General features: G+C 41.6%; 1 protein-coding gene across 2 annotated transcripts in view; it reads left to right on the forward strand.

Annotated features, from left to right (window-relative positions):
* Positions 1–4,176: 4,176 nt before the first annotated feature.
* Positions 4,177–20,305, forward strand: part of espn (espin) — a 29,442-nt gene continuing 13,313 nt past the window's right edge. For both annotated transcript variants that reach the window (XM_028410965.1, XM_028410966.1), the window contains exons 1-9: positions 4,177–4,900; positions 6,540–6,733; positions 10,797–10,983; positions 11,155–11,337; positions 12,001–12,132; positions 13,065–13,320; positions 13,732–14,024; positions 17,538–17,696; positions 19,000–19,249. In XM_028410965.1, the coding sequence (XP_028266766.1) occupies positions 4,601–4,900; positions 6,540–6,733; positions 10,797–10,983; positions 11,155–11,337; positions 12,001–12,132; positions 13,065–13,320; positions 13,732–14,024; positions 17,538–17,696; positions 19,000–19,249 (1,954 nt within the window). In that variant the 5' untranslated portion in view covers positions 4,177–4,600. The remainder of the gene's footprint in view (positions 4,901–6,539; positions 6,734–10,796; positions 10,984–11,154; positions 11,338–12,000; positions 12,133–13,064; positions 13,321–13,731; positions 14,025–17,537; positions 17,697–18,999; positions 19,250–20,305) is intronic.

Genomic DNA, 20,305 nt, shown 5'->3' on the forward strand with positions numbered 1-20,305 from the left:
TATATGTCTGCCTGTCTTGTCAGATTAGTTGTCCTGTCTGTCCCTAATGAGCCTGAGTGTGAGAAAGTCTGACTGTAGAAATTCTCACTGCAGCTCACGGATGACTGGGTCCCTGTGGGAGAGACACCACGCCTGTATGGTGAGTTCAAGGTGACAGAAGATGTCTAACGTATGTGACAGGAAAAAAGAGTGGTTTTCCTATAATAGCCTGCTTACTTTGTACACATGACTGAATCAGTTGGAACAGTACCATCAATTATAAGACAATGATATAGAAAAGTTAGTGCAGTTATTGTCAGGATGGTAGTTACATGACAGAGAGAAAAAAGTTTTTGTTTCGAACATCTACATTCTGTTTCATTTGGTTACGTGTAAAGAAAAATCATAGCTATACAGACTGCAGGGTATAGATGAAAGAGGTAATGTTGAATCAATACATTAAAATTGTTATGGCTGCCAATCAAACATCACTATTTAATGTGAAGGCAAAGTAACCAAAACAACAGAGCTTTTTTATTGTCTGTAAATGGAGGTCTAATGCATTGGAAGGAATCCACATGCATGAAAAGAATTTTCATACTAAATCCAAAGTGACACGTTATCATATTAACAATTAATAATTAACCTACACATGTGTTGCAGGTTTATCAGTAGGTTAACTGTAGATGCCTTCTCTACAGACAACTTTGATTAGAAATTAGTACTTGTTTTTGATGTATGGTAGGTGAAAAAAGGAACAAAGGCAAAGAAAGAAAGAAAGAAAGAAAGAAAGAAAGAAAGAAAGAAAGAACGAGCATGTGAAGGTGGGCATGAGAGAATAAGCTGCAGCCTAAAACTAATAAAGCATTTTTTTCTCTTTTTGTGTGTTGTTGTCTTTGTCCTGCTGATAAATAAAGTTTACTTTTGTCTGGTCTCTCTTTAATTATAAGTATCTTCCTGTTATACATATGATTATTACAACATACTTGGATGTTATATTTGTTGTTATTGCTACTTTAACCCACGCCGTCTGTGGATGATGATGATGATGATGATGCTGATGATGATGCTGATGATGATGCTGATGATAATGGCCTTCACCCCTGCACGCGCACCAGTTTACTCAAGCGCGAGCCATGCCTCTGTGGCACGCGCCAACCAGCTGAGAGTGGCTGCAGACTGGAGAGAGGAGCCACACGTGATCAGTCACCATCTCGTTCAGAGTCTTTTTAAACAGTGACGCCTCGCAGGGTAAACAGAGATGCACAAATATGAATGCATAAATAGTCCATCTTTATCATATACTATACAGACCTGCAGGATGATGATGGTGGTGATGAAATTAGAAACTCGCATTTTTAGATCATAATGTAGAACTTACTATCTATATGGAGGCAATGAAAGTGTTAAATATATATATATAAAACGTCCTATCAGAGACATGGACCACACATTTCTAGGCTCATATTAGAGATCATAAGCCGGTCTCTGCGTGTTCTCCTGCTCAGCAGCGTGTAGTTACAGGACAGAGATTGTCCTGGTTTGAATGTTCCCGCGCAGCAGCAGCAGCAGCAGATGTGACCCTACAATGGATGGGGCCCACACACTGAATAATTGAGTCCAATTTGAATAACTGTCGCACGTCTGACGCGTGCAAGAAATCTCCCAGCTTTCCCAGGATCTCCAAGGGAAAGAAAAAAAAAACCGTTAGCAGCCTTCTTTTCCACCTCAATGGGGATTCAGCTCCTCGCTGCTTGAACTTGTGGGAAGGCTCTTTAACGAACCATGGGAAAAGACTCCGCCATTACCTACACATGACTAAACCCTGTGTTGGAGCCTTCATCATAATGCTGCAGCTGCTCCAAAGGGGGTGTCCTGACTTTTATGCCTAGACTTCATAAAGAAAAAAAAAGTAAATAAATTCATATATTAATAAATATATAGGCTAAATACCAGGCCAATGAAAGGAATGACCGTTAAATGATCAATATCTATAGGATATCATATTTAATGATACGTGAAATTACATTTTATTTAAATAAAAAAAACAAAAAAGAACATTTTATATTTAAATAATAGCTACATTTAATAAACACACTATAGGCACTACTTTTCATTCATTTCATAAACCAAATATGTGCTCTAATGTGTCATTTACAAAGACCTATTGTTATTGATGCAGGACATACCCCAGAATAAAACGGCTCTGACGCTCCCGTAAAGCGTGTTGAGTGCTGTTATGATTGTCCACTTCCTCTGGGGAATTGTAACTATAGGCTGCTAATCGCACGGCTCGTGGGAATTCCCACCTCACCTCCACCCAAATTGGCGCGCAGTGTCTATGACAGTTGACCAAGTGCAACAGATGGGCCGAAGAGGCACGCGCCGAGCACGAGTTTCACCCGTACACACCCACCCTTCCTCCTCCTCCACCTCCTCCTCCTCCTCCTGCAGAAAACACCCAACATCCTGCAGGAGCCGCTCAAGCGTAAAAATTAATCAACCTAATCTGGCAGTGAGGAGGCAGAGGCTGGACAGAAAGCGAGGCCGCAACTCATTTATGAATATTATTATTATTATAAGAGCCAAAAAGTAGAACCAATTATACATCTAAAATGTCGAACTGAATGTAATTCAACAGTAGGTAAAGCGCGTATATATTGTATGTGCTGTAGTAAACTTGAACACCTTCACAGGTGGAGAAATACAACAAGACATTCCTGCCACCGTTTGGCGATGCAAAGTATTACAGTCACATTATCAGCTCTATGTTATTGTTTTGAAAGCAAAAGCTGCAAAAAAGCCTCATGTACATCTATATATCTATCTATATATATATATATATATATTTACATATTTACTATATTGGCCTAACCCTAACTCCAAATCTGTAGTAGGTGAAACGAGCTGTCATCAAAACCTAAATTACCCAAATAAAACTGTTCATTCAGAACTGTACTATTAAATAATACCTGGTACAATATTTGGCATACCGCAGGTGACTGTCTTTATATGGTTAACAGCAGACACAGAAATAAATATACACTACTGTTCAAATGTTTGGGGTCACTTGGAAATGTCTTAATTTTAAAAAACGTTTTTTTTTCCATGAAGTTAACATTAAAGTAATCAGACATACAGTCTAGACATTGTTAATGTGGTAAATGATAGTTAGAAAAGGCTGATTTTTAATGGAATATAGACAAAGGTATACAGAGGCCCTTTTCCAGCATCACTCCTGTGTTCTAATGGTGTGAAGGTCTCCAGAGGACAAACCTGGCAGTGATCATTTTTATTTAATGATTTTTGATGCATATATAGTGAAGTCTGCTGAAAATGATGTTTGTTTTACTCTAAACGTGCACACATTATTTCTCATAGCGTATGTGCAAGTTGAAAAAGTTCGTACATGTCTTGTGGAAACATGAGTCCTCAGACATTTTGTTGTTATTTGCACATTTGCATTGCATTTAATTATTTCACCACCTGTTTTCATATTTGCACAGATGTTAATTATAATAGTTATATATATATAATTAGTTCTTAAAATAAAATTCATGATCCTGTAAGAATAAATAGAACGAAAAGTAGCCAATATAATGAATTTGATGTATCAGTTTAAATACAAACATTAAAAAAAGCTTTTAGCCCACCTAATAAATCACGTGCTAATGTGATATATGGCTTTGTGCAACCTGACAGCTTTTGTTAAAAACAGCCATACATATACTATTATTGACATGCATTATGACCAAGCTGCTGTATTTATGGATCATTCAATATTTTACAGCAAACGTCCACCAGGTGGACCTCTCCCGTGTGACGCCAGTAAGGTGTCCAGTGATGCTGATTTCACTGCCGTATGTAAAATTCATGCCGGTGATATGCAAACAGGTCTGGGCGTGTGTTCAAAAAGTCCATCGCTGAATTAGTGTTTGTGCAGTGGGGTCTATACCAACACAGTTGCATAACTTTCTCTGCAGGGCTATCAGTTTAAAGCAGCCTTCCGTCCGTACTGCTCCTTTAATTTCTGAGCCGATTTTCAGAAAGCAGCGACCTGTAACAGGCTCAGCGATCCTCCCCCTGATGGATTATTTAACAGGCGCTGAGTCCCATGTCGCCATCTGCTATAGGAAGAAAAACAGCACGGAATATTCTCCGAGGCACATGATATGTGATGGTTATATGGCTGCAAAAGGTAAATAAACAACTGATATAAAAACAGTTTCCGGAACACAACTTTGGGTAAACAGGTGCGCAGGGATCCTGCGCGCGTCAGAAGAGCGGATAAGTGAGCCACGCTGCGGTCAGAACATTTTAAAAAAGAGATTTGTTAATTTCTGGGAGTGTGAATATTGGACTGAGCAGTGATCCAGCATGTAAAGATGTGTTCCGTGTTTGACTGTGTAGCTTGTGAACAGCATCGATCCATAGTTTGGAACATTCCTCTGATGGAAAGATCCATGGAGCTATAACCGGGAGCTTATACCGAACTGAATTAATCTGTGGGGTGACATGATCTGAAGCTTTGTAAATACAATGCTGACCTCATCCGCACGGTGAACTGATCGGGGTCAAAGAAGGCAACCCAAAGGAAGGAGACTCCCAGTCTGCAGCAGTCATGGTGGTGGAGGGCGACCGCACGCTGCTCGCAGCCAGGCAAGGGGACGTGCAGACTCTGAAAGTGCAATTAGCGGCAAAGGCGCTCACCAGAGACGTTAAGGATGTACTGGGGGCTTCGCCCGTCCACCACGCGGCCCGGGCGGGCAAACTAACATGCCTGCGTTTCCTAGTGGATGAAGCAGGACTACCGGGCAACAGCGTGGCGAAAAATGGGGCGAGCCCGGCGCATGACGCAGCAGCCACCGGCAACCTTGCCTGCTTACAGTGGCTGCTGACCCAGGGTGGATGTAAGCCAGAGGTGAGTGACTTGCAGACAGTAGCCTAATTCTGTTTCCTCTGACCTGGCAACCTCTCAGAGAGGAGGGCTTCATATCCACAAGGTGCATGTCTCATGTCTGTGCCCAGAAACTTGTTTAAGTGGGGGAAAAACACAAAAAACCTTCATCTTCATCATCATCATCATCATCATCATCCTCATCATCCACCTAAACTCACAGCACACTAACAGTGCTCCATCTAAACAGTATTCCTCTGTATAATAAAACTCAAGAGTATTCTATTGCAGTGAGAATCAAGTTAAATGGTTAAACAACCATTGTCTACATGTGCTGTGAGAAAAGGGAGCTTTCTGGCTGTTTATACAACAAGGCTGACAAACCTGCTCCAAAACCATGAGACCATTATTAATTAAGGTTGTGGAACTGTAAAATCTGAAGCCTTTCATTTTAAGCAGCAATCAGTTTTGTTTGATGGCTACTTGATGGCTAAAAACCTTGGATACATAAGAACAGGGCATAGCTCCTCTTTATAGAAAGATTATAACAAAGGCGTTCACGATAATCTGACCGATGCCTTGTCACTGTTTTGTTGAGACACACACAGCATCACAGCAACAGTAATAACATTATGTAAAATCCAAATGAAACACAAGAAGCACAAAATCGCTTCAGCATGGGGCATCAGAAAAGTTTTGCTGTGCTGCCTGATATGGTAATAAAGCATGCAAAACTGGATTTACATATGCAATAAACATTATGGAGTACAAACAGCAACCTATGACAAGCACAAGAGGCTGTCTACATAATGACAGTTGATAGTGGGAATAAGGTTTGCTGCTGTGAGGGTTCATGACAGGTTCAATGCTTTGACTTGATTACTTTATTTCTATGTCACTGCGTCTACATGCAAAGTGTTCTTACCTGGTAAGTGACACAGCATTAAGGTTTGTTTGTGTGAAATTAAAATACAAGGTTCTACATTTAAGCAACCAAATATCAGCTTTATTTTTAAGTGTTATAGAAGCAATATGAAAGGTGATATTTTAACTGGTTGCTTTCTTTGTAAAAAAAAAAAAATGATTTTGCTGGACAGCAGGTTTTCCAGCAGACAATAGGTGGAGGCATGGTACAGTCTGGACGGGTTACCTCACAGGGATGAGACACATGGACATGAACAACTTTTACTCAGTTTACTTTTTTTTAATTATGATTCTGATGAGAGTGAAATCATGGCTGAGGAAATGATTCCTGATTGCAGCTATCTCATCCGAGTCCAACAGACCTGTAAACATTGTGATTCTAAATTTAAAACAAAGTAATACGAGCTCTGTCCTCTATTTACCGTCTCTGTTACTTTTTAGGGCTGTCTGACAGTGCAGAAAAGTGACAAAGTGCATCTAGTGCCACAGATTGACTGATAAGACACTTGGCTGATACCAGATGCAGTGTAATCTACATGATGGATGATCAAAGCTAGTGTGCCTTTACCATTGTGTCTTTTGCAGTGTCATCATTATCATAATACTTATATATGATGCTGTTCATTTGTGGCACTCCACTGCCTCTGACAGCAGTACCTGTACATGCAGGATTGCACAGTGAGTTTATCTCTAACAATAAAAAAAATGTAATCGTAGAACGATTCTGTTTGAATTATAGGACAAGGACAGCTCTGGGGCCACTGTTCTCCACCTCGCATCCCGCTTCAGTCATCACGAGATCACAGACTGGCTGCTCAAGAGTGGCGAAGGGGACCCCGGGGCCTCCACCGACACAGGAGCCCTACCTGTTCACTACGCTGCTGCCAAGGGAGACCTGCCCTCTCTCCGACTGCTACTGGGGCACAGCCCAAAGTAAGAGCAACATGACAGCATGCCCACAACATACAGCATGGCAACACAAATATTATGGTAGATCCCCTATTCAGATTCAGGCTACAGACTGTTGCTACCTTAGACATCTGACATTAATAAGTGATCTACCAGATTTCTGATGCTTGACAGAACCAATGTGTTCAACGAGCTCACACTGTCGGCACTTTCTACAGCACACACTGGCGGGAAGCAACTTGAACTTTGCCTCTTTTTTTTTTATACCTGTGGAGCAATCTAAACACTTTGTGTTTAAATCCCATTTAGGAAACTAAAATAAGTTAGTCTTAGTGGTTTAGCATTCCAAATATACTACACACTACAATAACGCCCACATTTTGGTTATGTAATGCATCTGAAGGAATTTCCACAATGCTGCTGCAGCTTTGTGGCTGCAGGAGAGCCATGTCATGTTCGTTATCCAACAATATTTTTTCACGGTTCAAGATCAACTTAAATAAAAAAAAAGAAAAACAGACAAATCCCACAAATCCAACAGCAACCTTATTCTAATTGCAGACCAACATCACAGCATAACAACTAACTATCAAAAACATGGCTGGTTTCACTAATTAGCTGATCATAGTAAGATGTGTGTGCATGAATATCATCCCATATCAGTGTCAGACCCATGTGTGCCAGAGATAACACTCACCCATGCAGACAATATGAGGACACAGGTGAGGTGTTGAGTGAGTGAATGAGGTGTCCTCTGGCAGCAGTGACCACTCATAGCTGTAAGGACAGAAGGAGGACCACAAACTCTTTGAAAACAGTCTGGTGCTAAAATAAATTCACTTTCTGTCACCTCAATGTGTTTTTCTACAGAAACCCCTGCAGAGATGATGATACAGAATTCAACAGTTTTATTATAGCTGTGTTTCTGCAGCTGATTTTGTCATAACGATCAATAAGCCTAGTTGCAGTTGTCATGGCTGCACAGCACCAACATACAGTGATTGTTGACTTTGACCTGAACAGGATAAACAGTTTGTCCAGGCCCTGTGTTCTGCACCTCCAATATCGTCTAGTTTGCACCCCAGACAGGTGCATACCTGCTGAAAAATTAATGAGCCTCAGGGACATGGCAGCTCCCTGATAGCAGGGCCCCATTCACTCTCCTCCACCACCCCTCCGCACACTGTTGCTGTTTACCCTCATCACCATGGTGACACACAGTAGCGCAAACTGCTGATAAGATAATGAGGAAAACAAATCCGTTTGAATAGATGGCCTGCTTTCTAGTCCGCAGGCTCCAGGCATTGTTTGAAATCGAACTTTGCAGCGGAGAGATAGCATTCTTGTTTCAGGGTTTATTACAAGCTGCTAATTTGTGTCAATGAGTTTTAAGAGGCAGTTGGATGGCTCAGTGTTTGTTCTACTTGAAAAATCACAAGGATAACATGACTCCCTCTGTTACATAATCACTTTGGGCACTGGCGGCCTAATGATGCTACATCATAATAGAAGTGTGGCTGCACAGGTAAACACATTTGGACTCTCTGCTCGCAGCATCACCCATTACTGCAAATTGTGTTTCACACAGCAACATGACACTGAAAACACAAGAGCCCATACGCCCCATGTCCCTTTAGCACAATTTTTTTTTGTGTTAAGATTGGAAAGAATACTGTTTTATTCCCTTTTTTTCTGGTGTTTGCTTGAATTACGAGCTGTTGTATGCACACACACACACACACACCCCCATGCTCTGTGCCTTTGCTGATAGCCTTGCTACACAAAGGAGTGAATGAATGAGAGATGGTGAAACAGAGAAACAGAGGCTACAGACAGGTTATGCAACCAATTAGTGCAGATTAAGATCATTGGTCAAGCCCCGCTACAGTTAAAAAGGAAACACCTCTGCACTGAGATGTAATTTAGAAAACTGACTGATGTCAAAATGAGTCACAAATTCTTCCAAAACAAAAAAGGCTTTACTGGAGCCAAAGATTAGAAGGTACAGAAATGTTTAGATTGTTTAAATACAACTAGATACAAAGATCACCACGGGTACACGAACACAAGGATTATAAATGTGCTCCCAAATTCTTCTCTGAAAGAAGAAATGATTTTTCATTTGATGATAATTTGGCATTATGTTCAAAAGGACAGAGAGTAGGGGGTTATTTCACACAGCCAATGGCCAGACTGCACGTATTTTCCTGAGCTTTAATCTACTTATTAACTTTGTGGCACAAGTTGGATAAAGGCCTTTCTGTTCTATTTTACAAGAGGTTTAAACTGAGGAAACACAAAGCAGCGTGCCAGTTTGACATGTTTTTGGCCTAAGGCCCCATTGTGTTACTTGAATTTCCTCTCGGGAGGGTAAATAAAGTATCTGGCATAAATCTGCAATCCTCAACATTATGTAAAAACCTAAAACATCATACACAAAAAAACAAGAGATGAATAAATCATATACATTTCCCACCACATTCTTCATTATTTAGACATGAAAAACAACCGAGTACGTAACAAGCCTTTATCAGGCAAGAAGGCCATTAGTGTGACATCAATTACTTTACTAGTAATGAAGATAACCTGGTCTTTGTTACTGTGTGCATGGGGGGGGGGGACAGGGTGCGGACAATTACTGAGGTAAATTACTCTTCGGAGCTGAACTGGAAATATATCAAATGTCTTCTACTCTAGTGTGAGTTTTTTTTTTCCTTTGAGTGACTGGTGAAGTTGTGTCCCTTGTGCCACTTGCTAGCTGTGTTGTCACACAAGGCTAACCTCTTTCTTAGCCCTTTGAAATCTACACCCGCTCTCCAAAAGCACTTCTTCAGGAGAGAGTGTCCGAGCCGCTTCACTTTTTAAGGGCTGTGACGAAGGCGACGTGTGTCTTCTTTCCATTTACTTCTTACTTATGATTATTGAAAAATAATAAGCTCATCTCATACACAGTGTCAAATGTACAGGTGAACGTCGGCCCACTTTAGTTACAAGCATGAATAATTCATTCATCTGCCCACTTCCTGATGACAGAACAACAGATTACTTCCCCTTCTTATTTTGAAATATTTAGTAGGAGTACTTGTTTTTAGTTAGTTAGATGTTTCCCTCAGTCACTCAAACATGTCTGCCATATTTTTCTTAGATTACAGAAGACTCCTCCTGTCTCCGTCCATTGCATTGAACGTCCAATTCAAGAATTGGAGCTTTAATGAGCCAAAACCTTCGAACAGAGAGCACAGCGGGGTCATATTTGGTCTACGAGGAATCATCCGCCCACTTAAGCCCTGCCTCTCATTTTCCTCACCTTCTACTCCTCTTTACCCACTCAGATCTTCTTGCCCGCTGGCAACTCTTCGTTAAGCTCAAAGCCAGTGGAGTGATAATCCTCTTAAGAGACTCATTGCTTATTTGTCAGAGTCCAAATAAAGCACGACCTTATGGGATTTAGTGGGGAAGCACTCGTTCACTCCCTGACCTCCCGCTGTGACTGAGACAAGGTGGAGCACAGTTGTTGGAGGAGAGTTTGAACTAATGAAAGGACCAAAGGCCTGTGGAAATAAAGAAGAGCAGGATTTGGCTGGGTATCAATCCTGTCTGCTCTCTAAATAGCAATACGTTGATACCAGTGACAACATGTTTTCCTCTTGTGTTTACGCTACCAGACAGGATCTGTTTCTTTGTACCTGTCCACACAAACAGGAGGAAAAAGGTCTAATTTACAAATTTCAATTTTCAAATAACACGTGTGTTATTGCCCTCATTTTATTAAGCACAGGTTACTCTTCATTATTATTATTATATTGTAGCAATATATAACTGAAGATTTAACTGTGCACACACTGACAAATTGCTATAATAATATTCATCTGTGCTTTCATTGTATTTGAAATGTGCATGTGTGGAAGTTTTTAACTGGACATTAACCTTAATCAGATTTTCATCCATCAGTTTTGCTTACACCCAGTTAAGCTGAATCAATTACTAAATCTGAGTCTCGCTGTTGAGTCTCAGTGTCTGTGTGTCAGTGGATTTTAAATACCACCTGTCGCGCTGTTTTTTTTTTTTTTTTTACCTCCCCCTTCAGCTTTGTAAACTCCCAAACTAAGAATGGTGCCACACCGCTCTACCTGGCCTGCCAGGAGGGTCATCTGGAGGTAGTCCAGTATCTGGTCAAGGATTGCGGGGCCGACCCGAGCATCAGAGCCAATGACGGGATGACACCGCTGCATGCTGCTGCTCAGATGGGCCACAACACTGTCATCGTCTGGCTGGTATTTATATTAGAATGTCAGGATAAATCTTAAATTAATACTGAGATCCACATCTTACACTTTTTAATGTACAAAGATATAACTTGCAATTTTACACTGCTTCATAGGTTTGTGCCCTAGCAGCCTGAAAAGCAGCTGAAATCTATCTGATCTAATGTCCTCTTATCCTAGACGAGTTTCACAGAGATCAGCCTGACAGACCGGGATGGGGATGGGGCCACGGCCATGCACTTCGCAGCTAGCCGCGGACATGCAAAGGTGCTCAGCTGGCTGCTCCTGCACGGAGGGGAGATTGTCACCGACAACTGGGGAGGGACGCCTCTTCACGATGCTGCAGAGAACGGCGAACTAGAGGTCTGTGTTTTGACACGAGGCAAAGGCAATATTCAAATTAGTCATGGGACTAGTGGGTTGTGATTCTCGATGCTCACTTACCCCTAGTGGGTTTTTAAACCATCTGTTTTGAATGAATGGCCTCTAGCTTATGGTTTCCACCGACTGATACACACGTACTACTTTGACTAACAATTGTGTTGGATCCACGTCTGATCACACAGCTGTTGCTGCGCAGGCTTGATGTAATAAACTTGGTGGGCATGTGCAACAACATAAGGATTTGAAAATGACCACTAGCTGGAAAAAAAACTTTTTAGGAAGCCAATTGAAAAACAATTCATTAAGGCAAAACAAAGCTTAGCAGAGATGCTTTTAACTGTTTCTTTAATTTCACAATGATCCTGAACGGTTGTGCAACAGCTGATATTCAAATCAAATACAATATAGAGGCACACAGATGTTTTACATTATATCCTGGTATGTTAAGTATGACTTGTTAATGAACTACGTGTGTGTTTTGAAGGACTCTATATCTCTTCTAAACTATATGAAAGGTGTCTTGGTGCTATTGTCATACTAATAATCAATACTTTTAACAATACACAAATTCGTCAGTGCTTGTTGTCTGTTTTTTGTGTGTAAATTAAGTTGTATGTGATTCTTTTTACGTCTCCTCTCCAGTGCTGTCAGATCCTTGTGGTCAATGGGGTGGACCTGGGCATAAAAGACCAGGATGGCTTCACAGCAGCAGACCTTGCAGAGTACAACGGCCACTCCCAGTGTGCCAAGTATCTGCGCACTGTGGAGAACATGGTAAGAGACGTTCCCCGCTGTGTCTCAAACTCTTTTGACATAAACAGACGTTGTGTTCAGTTGAAAAAACAAATGGCAAACTACAGTAACAAGTTAAGAAATGAACTCTGTGTAGCAACATGTATTTGTGTGATGAGGTCAAGAATAGCAACTTCTCCCACTTTAAACTGGGAACATCTACAAAGATATCTGACAAAGATAAAGTTGTCATCTAAATCCTCATTATATGCTCTAAAGCTGCAACATTTAGCCAATGGATGGAAGTTTGAAACTGTTTAGTCTGGAAAGAATATGCCACAAGTGTGTAAGCAAAATGTCAGAACACACTGAGTGATTAATCATGGACAATTAATTAATAATGCAAACAATCATCAGCTAGACATCTATTGTGCATAATAGTCATACCTACTGGTCCTGTGTAAGAACACATTGTACAGAATGTGCTAAAATGCTGCCACCTGAGCGGCTGGCTTCAGTTTTTATCAACTAATTACTTAACTTATAATTGACACCAGCAATGTCCCTCAAAATACTGACATGCTGAAAATACCCATGTGGGCAAACACAGTTTTTCACCCTGAAGGCTTTGGTGCATGGGAAACATACATCCCCCATCTTGTGCTCCTTTCCATGTGGGACATTCAGCCAATTGGGCCCTGCACTGTGGGAAAAGCAACAGGCCCCTAAAGGGTTTCTGTGAGGTGTTTCGTTAGTGTGCAGTAATTAAACTCATAATGCTGTTCTCCGTATTGTAAGTCACCAAGGACCAGGAGGTAGTGGGATTTACCAACTGACGAATGAACACTTATTTATCTGTCACATTCTATCAGTGTTGTATTAGCTATACACAACAGGCAGGTTTTATTGAACCAATCACCAAATCATAAAGTGATTGTATATAGCTTGTATTCATGAACGGCACCTTCTGACAGAGTGTGGAGCACCGCGTTTTGTCTCGGGACCCCTCAACAGACCTTGAGTACAAGCAGCCTGACTCGGGCCTTTCGTCTCCAAACACCACCATGCCTCCTGCCAATCAGGCGGCACACTTTGACATCAGTTCACCATCCAGCTCCCTGTCCAACTACGACTCAGCCAACTCCAGCCAGTCTAGCACTGGGGAGAAGAGGAGCAGCTTAACAATGTCTCGGGGTCCACCTGCTCATCTAAACACAATTGCGCACACAGGTCTGCAGCTCTTTACACACTATAAACATATATTTTATCATCATTTAATTTCAAATAATGTGTCATGTCTATTTATAAACTGGAATCTAAAACCCTGATGGGTCCATTGAAATCAACATGTTGGTTGACCTGACCTTTACTTGTTCAATATAAAAAGTGATGCTGAGGTGGAGTGTCAGTCGCTTCCTTGTGTTGTGTCAGAGGTGCTTAATATACTGGTGCTGCACCCTAGTGGTCTGTGTGGAGACTTTTCATTTTAGATGGAGCCAGTAGACAAACATCCGAGTTGCAGGTTGCTAAAGTATAAAAAACATGGAGTGAATATTTTATCATTGTTTAGTTTTCAAACTCAGCAGTACATCAGTTTTGGGTTCTTGTTTGTTAATACAGACTATGACTGGCGTTTCACAGGTGCATCAGAGACAGCCATTTCAGACATGCAGGCATACATGGACATGCTAAATCCAGAGATCAGCTCTGACGTGCCCAAGAAGATCCAAGATCAGACACCGGATAATGTTGCCCCCAAGGCCCCGCCGCCGCCACCAAGCTACCCGCCACCGCCTCCTCCACTGTCTCCCCCGGTGCCCCCTCCGCCCCCAAGTTACCCAGCACCGCAGCCGCCTCAGGAGCCCACGTCAGCAGAGTTCCTGAGGGTGAAAAGCAACTTGCGGCACGTGGACAACAAACCCGTCAAAAAAGAGGTAAAGGCAAAACATTCCGTCTTTTGTAGCAGGAGCATCAGATCAAACATTACCTCATAAAAGGGAATCCTTTAAAAAAAATTACATGCAAATTTGTCCCCAGAGAAAGTATGGACATTTAATTGTAGTCTAAGAAACATACTGTGTAAAAAAATTACATGGGATGACTGTATCTGCAGATTGCTAGCTACGTCTTAGCAAAACTTGATCCATTTTTCTCATTAAATTGTCAGCTATGTCCAGTTTTGGGAAAAAACAAAACTGCTTTTTTGTTGAGCCAATAGCATGCTTTGTAACAATACTAACACAGGATGTACAGAGTGTTTGGCCATTAGCTGCTCCTTTCCCTTGGGCCCAATCAGTTGGGCTATAGCTCTTCTGTAACAATGTGCCCTGTCTGGGTGCCCACAATGATGTTATTGTGTTAGCATGGCTAACGAGGCCTAAAAAAGATGCTCATTACTGTGGCAGGCCTCTGGGCCGACACACACAATGGATTGATGTGATGAGTTTGATCTTAATTCCAGTAATTAATCTGGCCGCAGATCACTCAAAAGTGTTTTCAGCCCTGACAGGGACCAGCAATTACAACAGACATCAGTGTGAGTGTCAGTTCTGCTTCTGGTGGTTGACTGTGAAGTACTAAAACTGGTTGTGAGGTTGTAATTCTAACTAAAATGTAAAATAGTTCTGTGGACAGATGTTTGAATATTTTTTTCTAAATTTAGCCGGAACAAGTGAACTAAATTTATTTATGTAGTTTCTCTCCTTCCATTTTAAACAGCCTTAAAATCCACATTTTACATTTTCATTTAAAAGCAGAAGTTAGGTAACCGCAAATCCAGATTATATGCTAGAAATTCAATTTCACACAGGTTTTTGTCTTATCATGCAAAGTCAGCTGTTGTTCTTTATAATAAAGTCCACAGTTACTATGAGTGCATGTTGTGTCCATGGTGAGCTGTGTGTGTGTGTGTGTGTGTGTGTGTGCTCTGTGCATTCACGCATGCGCCAATCAGCCATGCGGGGGAGAGTTTTTAATTAGTGCCACCCCCACTCCTCTCTGTACCCAGGTGACCTGCCCGGGGCGCGCCTTCATTAACAATTGAAAAAAAAAAAAGCCGGCACTCAGAACACATGCACACATGTGTGCACAAAACAAGAAACAGATCACTGTGTACCATATACATCGAGAAAAACAGTCTACCTTGGGGCACCACGGTGACAAGTCACCTTGTCCAGGGAACCAATAAGACGGACCAGTCTCACAATCTTGTACAAGGGTTTGGTAAAATAAGTGAAGTGACAGGCGTGTTTTAATGATTGTGTTTTCTGTCATGCTACCTTTAAGCTCATTTGTCTGCATTTGGTTATCTGCAAATATTGTATGTGGAACATTCAAACTGAGACTGCTTTTCTGCCTACTACCCTTTAGTTTCCTGGAGTAAACACACAGACTTTTATATTTCACTCTTAGTAGTGCGTTTTGACTTTTTTCTGATGCTAATTCTGAGCACTGAGATCTAGAATTTGCTAATAATCCCGAAGCCTTGGAGATTTGCATAAGGGCCAGCCATGGAGTTGTTTTGCATAAGAGGAACAGGGCAGGGTTGGGGAGTGGTTGAAGTACGGGTTGGTGGTGACATCATTGCCAGTACTGCGGTGACTGGCCCGATTGGTTATTGATGAGGCCTGTGGGTAAAGTGAGAGGCCAGGTAGAGTGACAGGCGTAGCACTGAGCAGAGAGAAGGTGAAGCTCTGGATCTGGTGACAGCTACATTCTGTGCTCTACTGTGCTTTGTGGATGAGGCTCTGTCCAGACTGTAGGAGAGCTGTGAGAGGGAATTGGGAGCACTAAGGTAAGGTAGGAAAAAGTTTCACGCCTGACGTCCTGATGTCATGTAGCTGTTTGAGTTGCAATTATAGAAAAGATCTTATAATTGCTGCTGTGCATGTCTGTAATCTTTGAAGTCATTTGAGCTTCTGTAAAGTTTGATAATTATTTGTAATATATAGCCATGTTTGCCTTTGATATACTAGCTGGTTTTAGCAGAATACTTGTAAATAACCACGTTAACAAATTTTAATGTACCTTAAACAGCCTACCTGTGAACCACGTCCTTATGTGTGTGTGTGTGTGTGTGTTATTTATATATATAAGTAAAAAAAGGTATGCATGCGTTATAAAAGGTCAAGGCTGGGTGTTCATGCACACAAAAAATATGACTTTATGCTGACAGACAATTCTTTATAATAGGAAGAAAGGCTGTGTGCGTGTCTGTTGAAGGGATGGGAGGAGGGGGCAGCCATAATGCTTTGTACATTTGCTATTGTTGACCCACATCCCTGGAGGATGACAAACCATCTGCAGTGCTCCCCCTGCTCACATTACCCTCCCACCTGATGAGTGCTCAGGGACCATTTCTTTGACAGCAGCCTTGAGTCAACACAATTCAACAAGGCTTATAAAAACTCAGAACATGACACCACAAAGGAGGAAAGGTCATGGGTTGCATGTCAATTATCTCCGCTTAAGCTAATACCAGACTTCCGCTTGATGTGTGAGGTTATTGTGTGGATTCTTTAGGAAGTCGTAGCATCTGAAACTATTCGAATGTAAATGAAGGAACTCTGATGCTAAGCCCTGGATTTGAAAGGCAAAGTAACTGTACTTGGTGTTGGCAGCTATGAATGTTTTTTTTGTTTGTTTTTTTTGTAAATATACAGAACAATTAGCTTGTCTCCTGTTTTATATAACATTTTGTATTATGCATTACTGTGGGAAAAAAATCCAGATTTAGATTTAGATAAGTTTTAATGCAGATTAGTTGTTTGAGTGTGTACTAAATGCAAATCCAAGGATTTTTGCATTAGGAAAATACATTCACAAACTGACGGGGAAAAAGTCTCGATAGCCTCTGGAAATGCAAGGTTAGCGTAACTATGTCGACCAGGTGGGCTCTGACATCCCATCTGTTCAGATGGTGCTGACGTAAATAGATGTCAGGGTGGAAAGTGAGAGTGCTCAACTTAAAAGGGCCAGGTTAGTGACCTCTGACCCTGCTCTGACAGAAGGGTCTTACACTAGAATGAAAGCTACATGATAACTCAACATTTTTTTTGTCCCTACAGATTTTCCAGGAAACATAAATGCCAGTGTTTTTCCTTTAACTTAATTAAAAGGCCTTGTTCTGTGGTTCAAATAAAGCTGCTTTGGTCACACGGGACAGCTAATCTGGCATAAAGGCTGGTAAATACATTGCACGTAGAAAACAAAGAAACTGTTCGGCCACAGTGAAGCCATTTCTTTCTGTTTTTACACTAATTTACATCCATTTTTTGTTAACCTTGACATGGAAATCATATATTACTTTACCATTACATTCTCTGGACTCTCTCTCCATGCAATGTAAAAACAATATTATAAACTTACAGATGGAACATAGTGAAAATGTTAAACCAAAGCTACCCTTTTTACATTTACTTCTATTCATTTTAAACTCTCTCAAACAGCTGACGCCTGGAGAGAACCACGACAAATTGCACCGTGTGGATTCAAACAGGAAGTCGAGAAGTTTTAGCAAGCAGCCCAGCACTGGGGACTACTACAAGACGCTGGGCAGCGACACGGCCGAGCCCTGTGGGACCAAAAGTATGGCACCCAACGAGGAGGTATGGCAGGAAAAAAAAAAGTTGTATCCAAGCTCCTTATAAGGGGTTTTAGCCAGAGGATGACGTGTTGGGTTTTTGGTTACCATTTGACTGAGCATTGCTATTCAGCATGTTACATAATCTTGTGTCCTCTTGAACTTTTGTTTGCCACCCGATGCAAACAGTCCCATTCATTTTCATTGCCTCTTGAGTCTCCACCCCACTGTATAAACTGTCCGAGAGTCTACAACGACGTCATTGCCTGTGAGTGCTTTATGTGCAACACAACAGAATTTTCCACAAAATAAAAAAAAATATTATATAAAATTTACTATGAATGTATCCATTTTTCATAACTGCACATCTTTCCGTAGGCTACAGGTCAAAGTACTGGCTGTTCCACATGCCTTTACAGACGGCTGAATGAATGGAGTCAATTGGACTCTCATCAATGTCCCTGGAGAGATGTTCTTATAATCTCATGGGTTTCAGGGGGTGGGGGTGTTTTGGGTGACACAGAGTATAATCCACACTGAGCCAATTAAGGCCTCAGTGGGGCCCCTCCTGGTCTCAGAGGAACTATAGCAGATGGACGGGCTAATCGACAGAAACGGCACGTGCCGACAAGGCCCATCTGGACATGCCCCCCACCCGTCCAACTCTCTGGGGGGAAAGGTTTGAAAAGTAAAGGGGCAACAATGACGAGCACACGTCTGAAGAATAAAAAAAGGAGGGGTGGGGTCGAGTTAAATGTCACGGTCCATTAATTTGCCTCCAGCAGAGTTATGGCATGCTTTCAGAGTGTGGCGGGCGCGTACAAACTGGTGGGAGGGATTGGGTGGTGTACGGGGCGGGGGGGGGGTTAAAGCCCTATCACTTGCAGTGACAGATGGCTTATCGCCATTTTATTATAAGTTTCCCCCTTGAGATTAGGCCATATTAGCTGTTATTAGCAAAGGCTATTGTGTCTCTTTGAGTTGATTAAAGACAGCAGGAAGTAGAGAGAGGACACGTCTAATAGGGACGTACGCATCTGTCACTTTAATGTTCAGCACAGCAGGCATTTTGACAAGCCTGTTGAAAAAATATGAAAGCATCTTGCTCCTAAAAGTTTATTTCAATTAAAAAAAAATAGAGGCAGTGATTTTAATTGTCAATGTTTAAATGCAAGTGAAAAGTAAAAAATTAAAAGGTAATTGGCCACTATTCCATCCCTGCTATCAAATGTTAACCCAATCCTGGTCATATTATTATGAAACAAACAATGCAACAGGTAAATAGGTTGAAACCATGACTGACTAATCGTGCTCTCTTCCTCATTCAGGGTTCAGTGTTATTGGAGGAGCCTACTGACAGCCCCGCCCACAGCTCTGAAAATGGCGCCACAGAGGAATCTGTTCCACCTCCGCCGCCACCCCCTCCACCGCCTCTTCCCCCTCTTTCCCCTCTTCCCCCAAGCAATCCGATGCCAACACCCCCTCCGCCCCCTCCACTGCCCCCAGAGACTCAAACGACCCACAATAATGCCAGTTGCAATGCAGCCAATCAACGACGCCCATCTTCCTCATCAGGAAGTGAGTGACTGAATTACTTTACCCCCTATTCTCTCCTCTTCTACTAATTTCCCACTTTGTTCTGCTATTGTCTGTTTAAAAACTCTTTTAGCTTAAAAACGTGATTGCACATTTATTCCTGGAGAGCAGAGCCTGTAGTATTGATGTAATCGTACTGGGTAGAGATGAGTTGAGTCTGACCTCTGCGTTCTAAGTAACAGATTATAAATTAATGATGCAGGGCTACCATTACCCTGAAAACTGGTTTAGTGTTCAGCCATTTCCTTAAGTGCCCAGCAGCCCTGGATGATGCCATGTGCATGCTGCTCCAGTTGCAGGACATTGTTGTGTAATGTTGTATTTAAGTGGTAAAAATCAAAATGTGAGAAAGACCAGGGGGGGGCACGTAAGTGATGCTGCAGTATCAAGCAGCAGTGACAAGAAACATTTTTTTCCTCAATATTAATAATTGTGTTGTTTTAGTTGTCAAGCATACCTGGTTTTTCTGCTAATGCCTATTCACCATTCTCCCCTTTAACCCTTTACTTTTCTGATTACATATCCTTCTTTAACCTGCTCCACCTGTTTTTCTTGGGCTTTTTTTTCTTCCTCTCTCTTTTCGCCTGCCATGGTCTGTCCTCACCGCTGCTCTGTCAAGGCGGGGATAACTCTGCCTCTCAGGCGGAGGGAGGGACACTTAAACTGATGAAGAGTAAGTACAGACAGCAAATCTGTCTTTTGACTAAATCAGCTAAAAACTACCCAAGGTTAGATTAGAAATCTAAATTATAATTCCGGTTTAGATCGCTGCAAGACAAAAAGCCCTTTGATCATAACAATAAAGATACATTATGTAGAGAGCCTGATGCTCACCATGGTTACACAACACGAGGACAACAACAAATAGACTGCATGTATTTCAACCTAACTGTGGCAGATATTTATGTCAGTTTGGTTGAGAGAAACTATCATTATTTCAGTTATATTATTACATCACACTGTTTAATACTCAGTTCTATTCTGTAAACATTCCGTGTTCTGCCAATTCTGATGAACAGGCAGTTTCTATGCATGCAG

Source organism: Parambassis ranga, chromosome 7 (genome assembly GCF_900634625.1).
Source record: "Parambassis ranga chromosome 7, fParRan2.1, whole genome shotgun sequence".
Classification (NCBI taxonomy): Eukaryota; Metazoa; Chordata; class Actinopteri; family Ambassidae; genus Parambassis; species Parambassis ranga.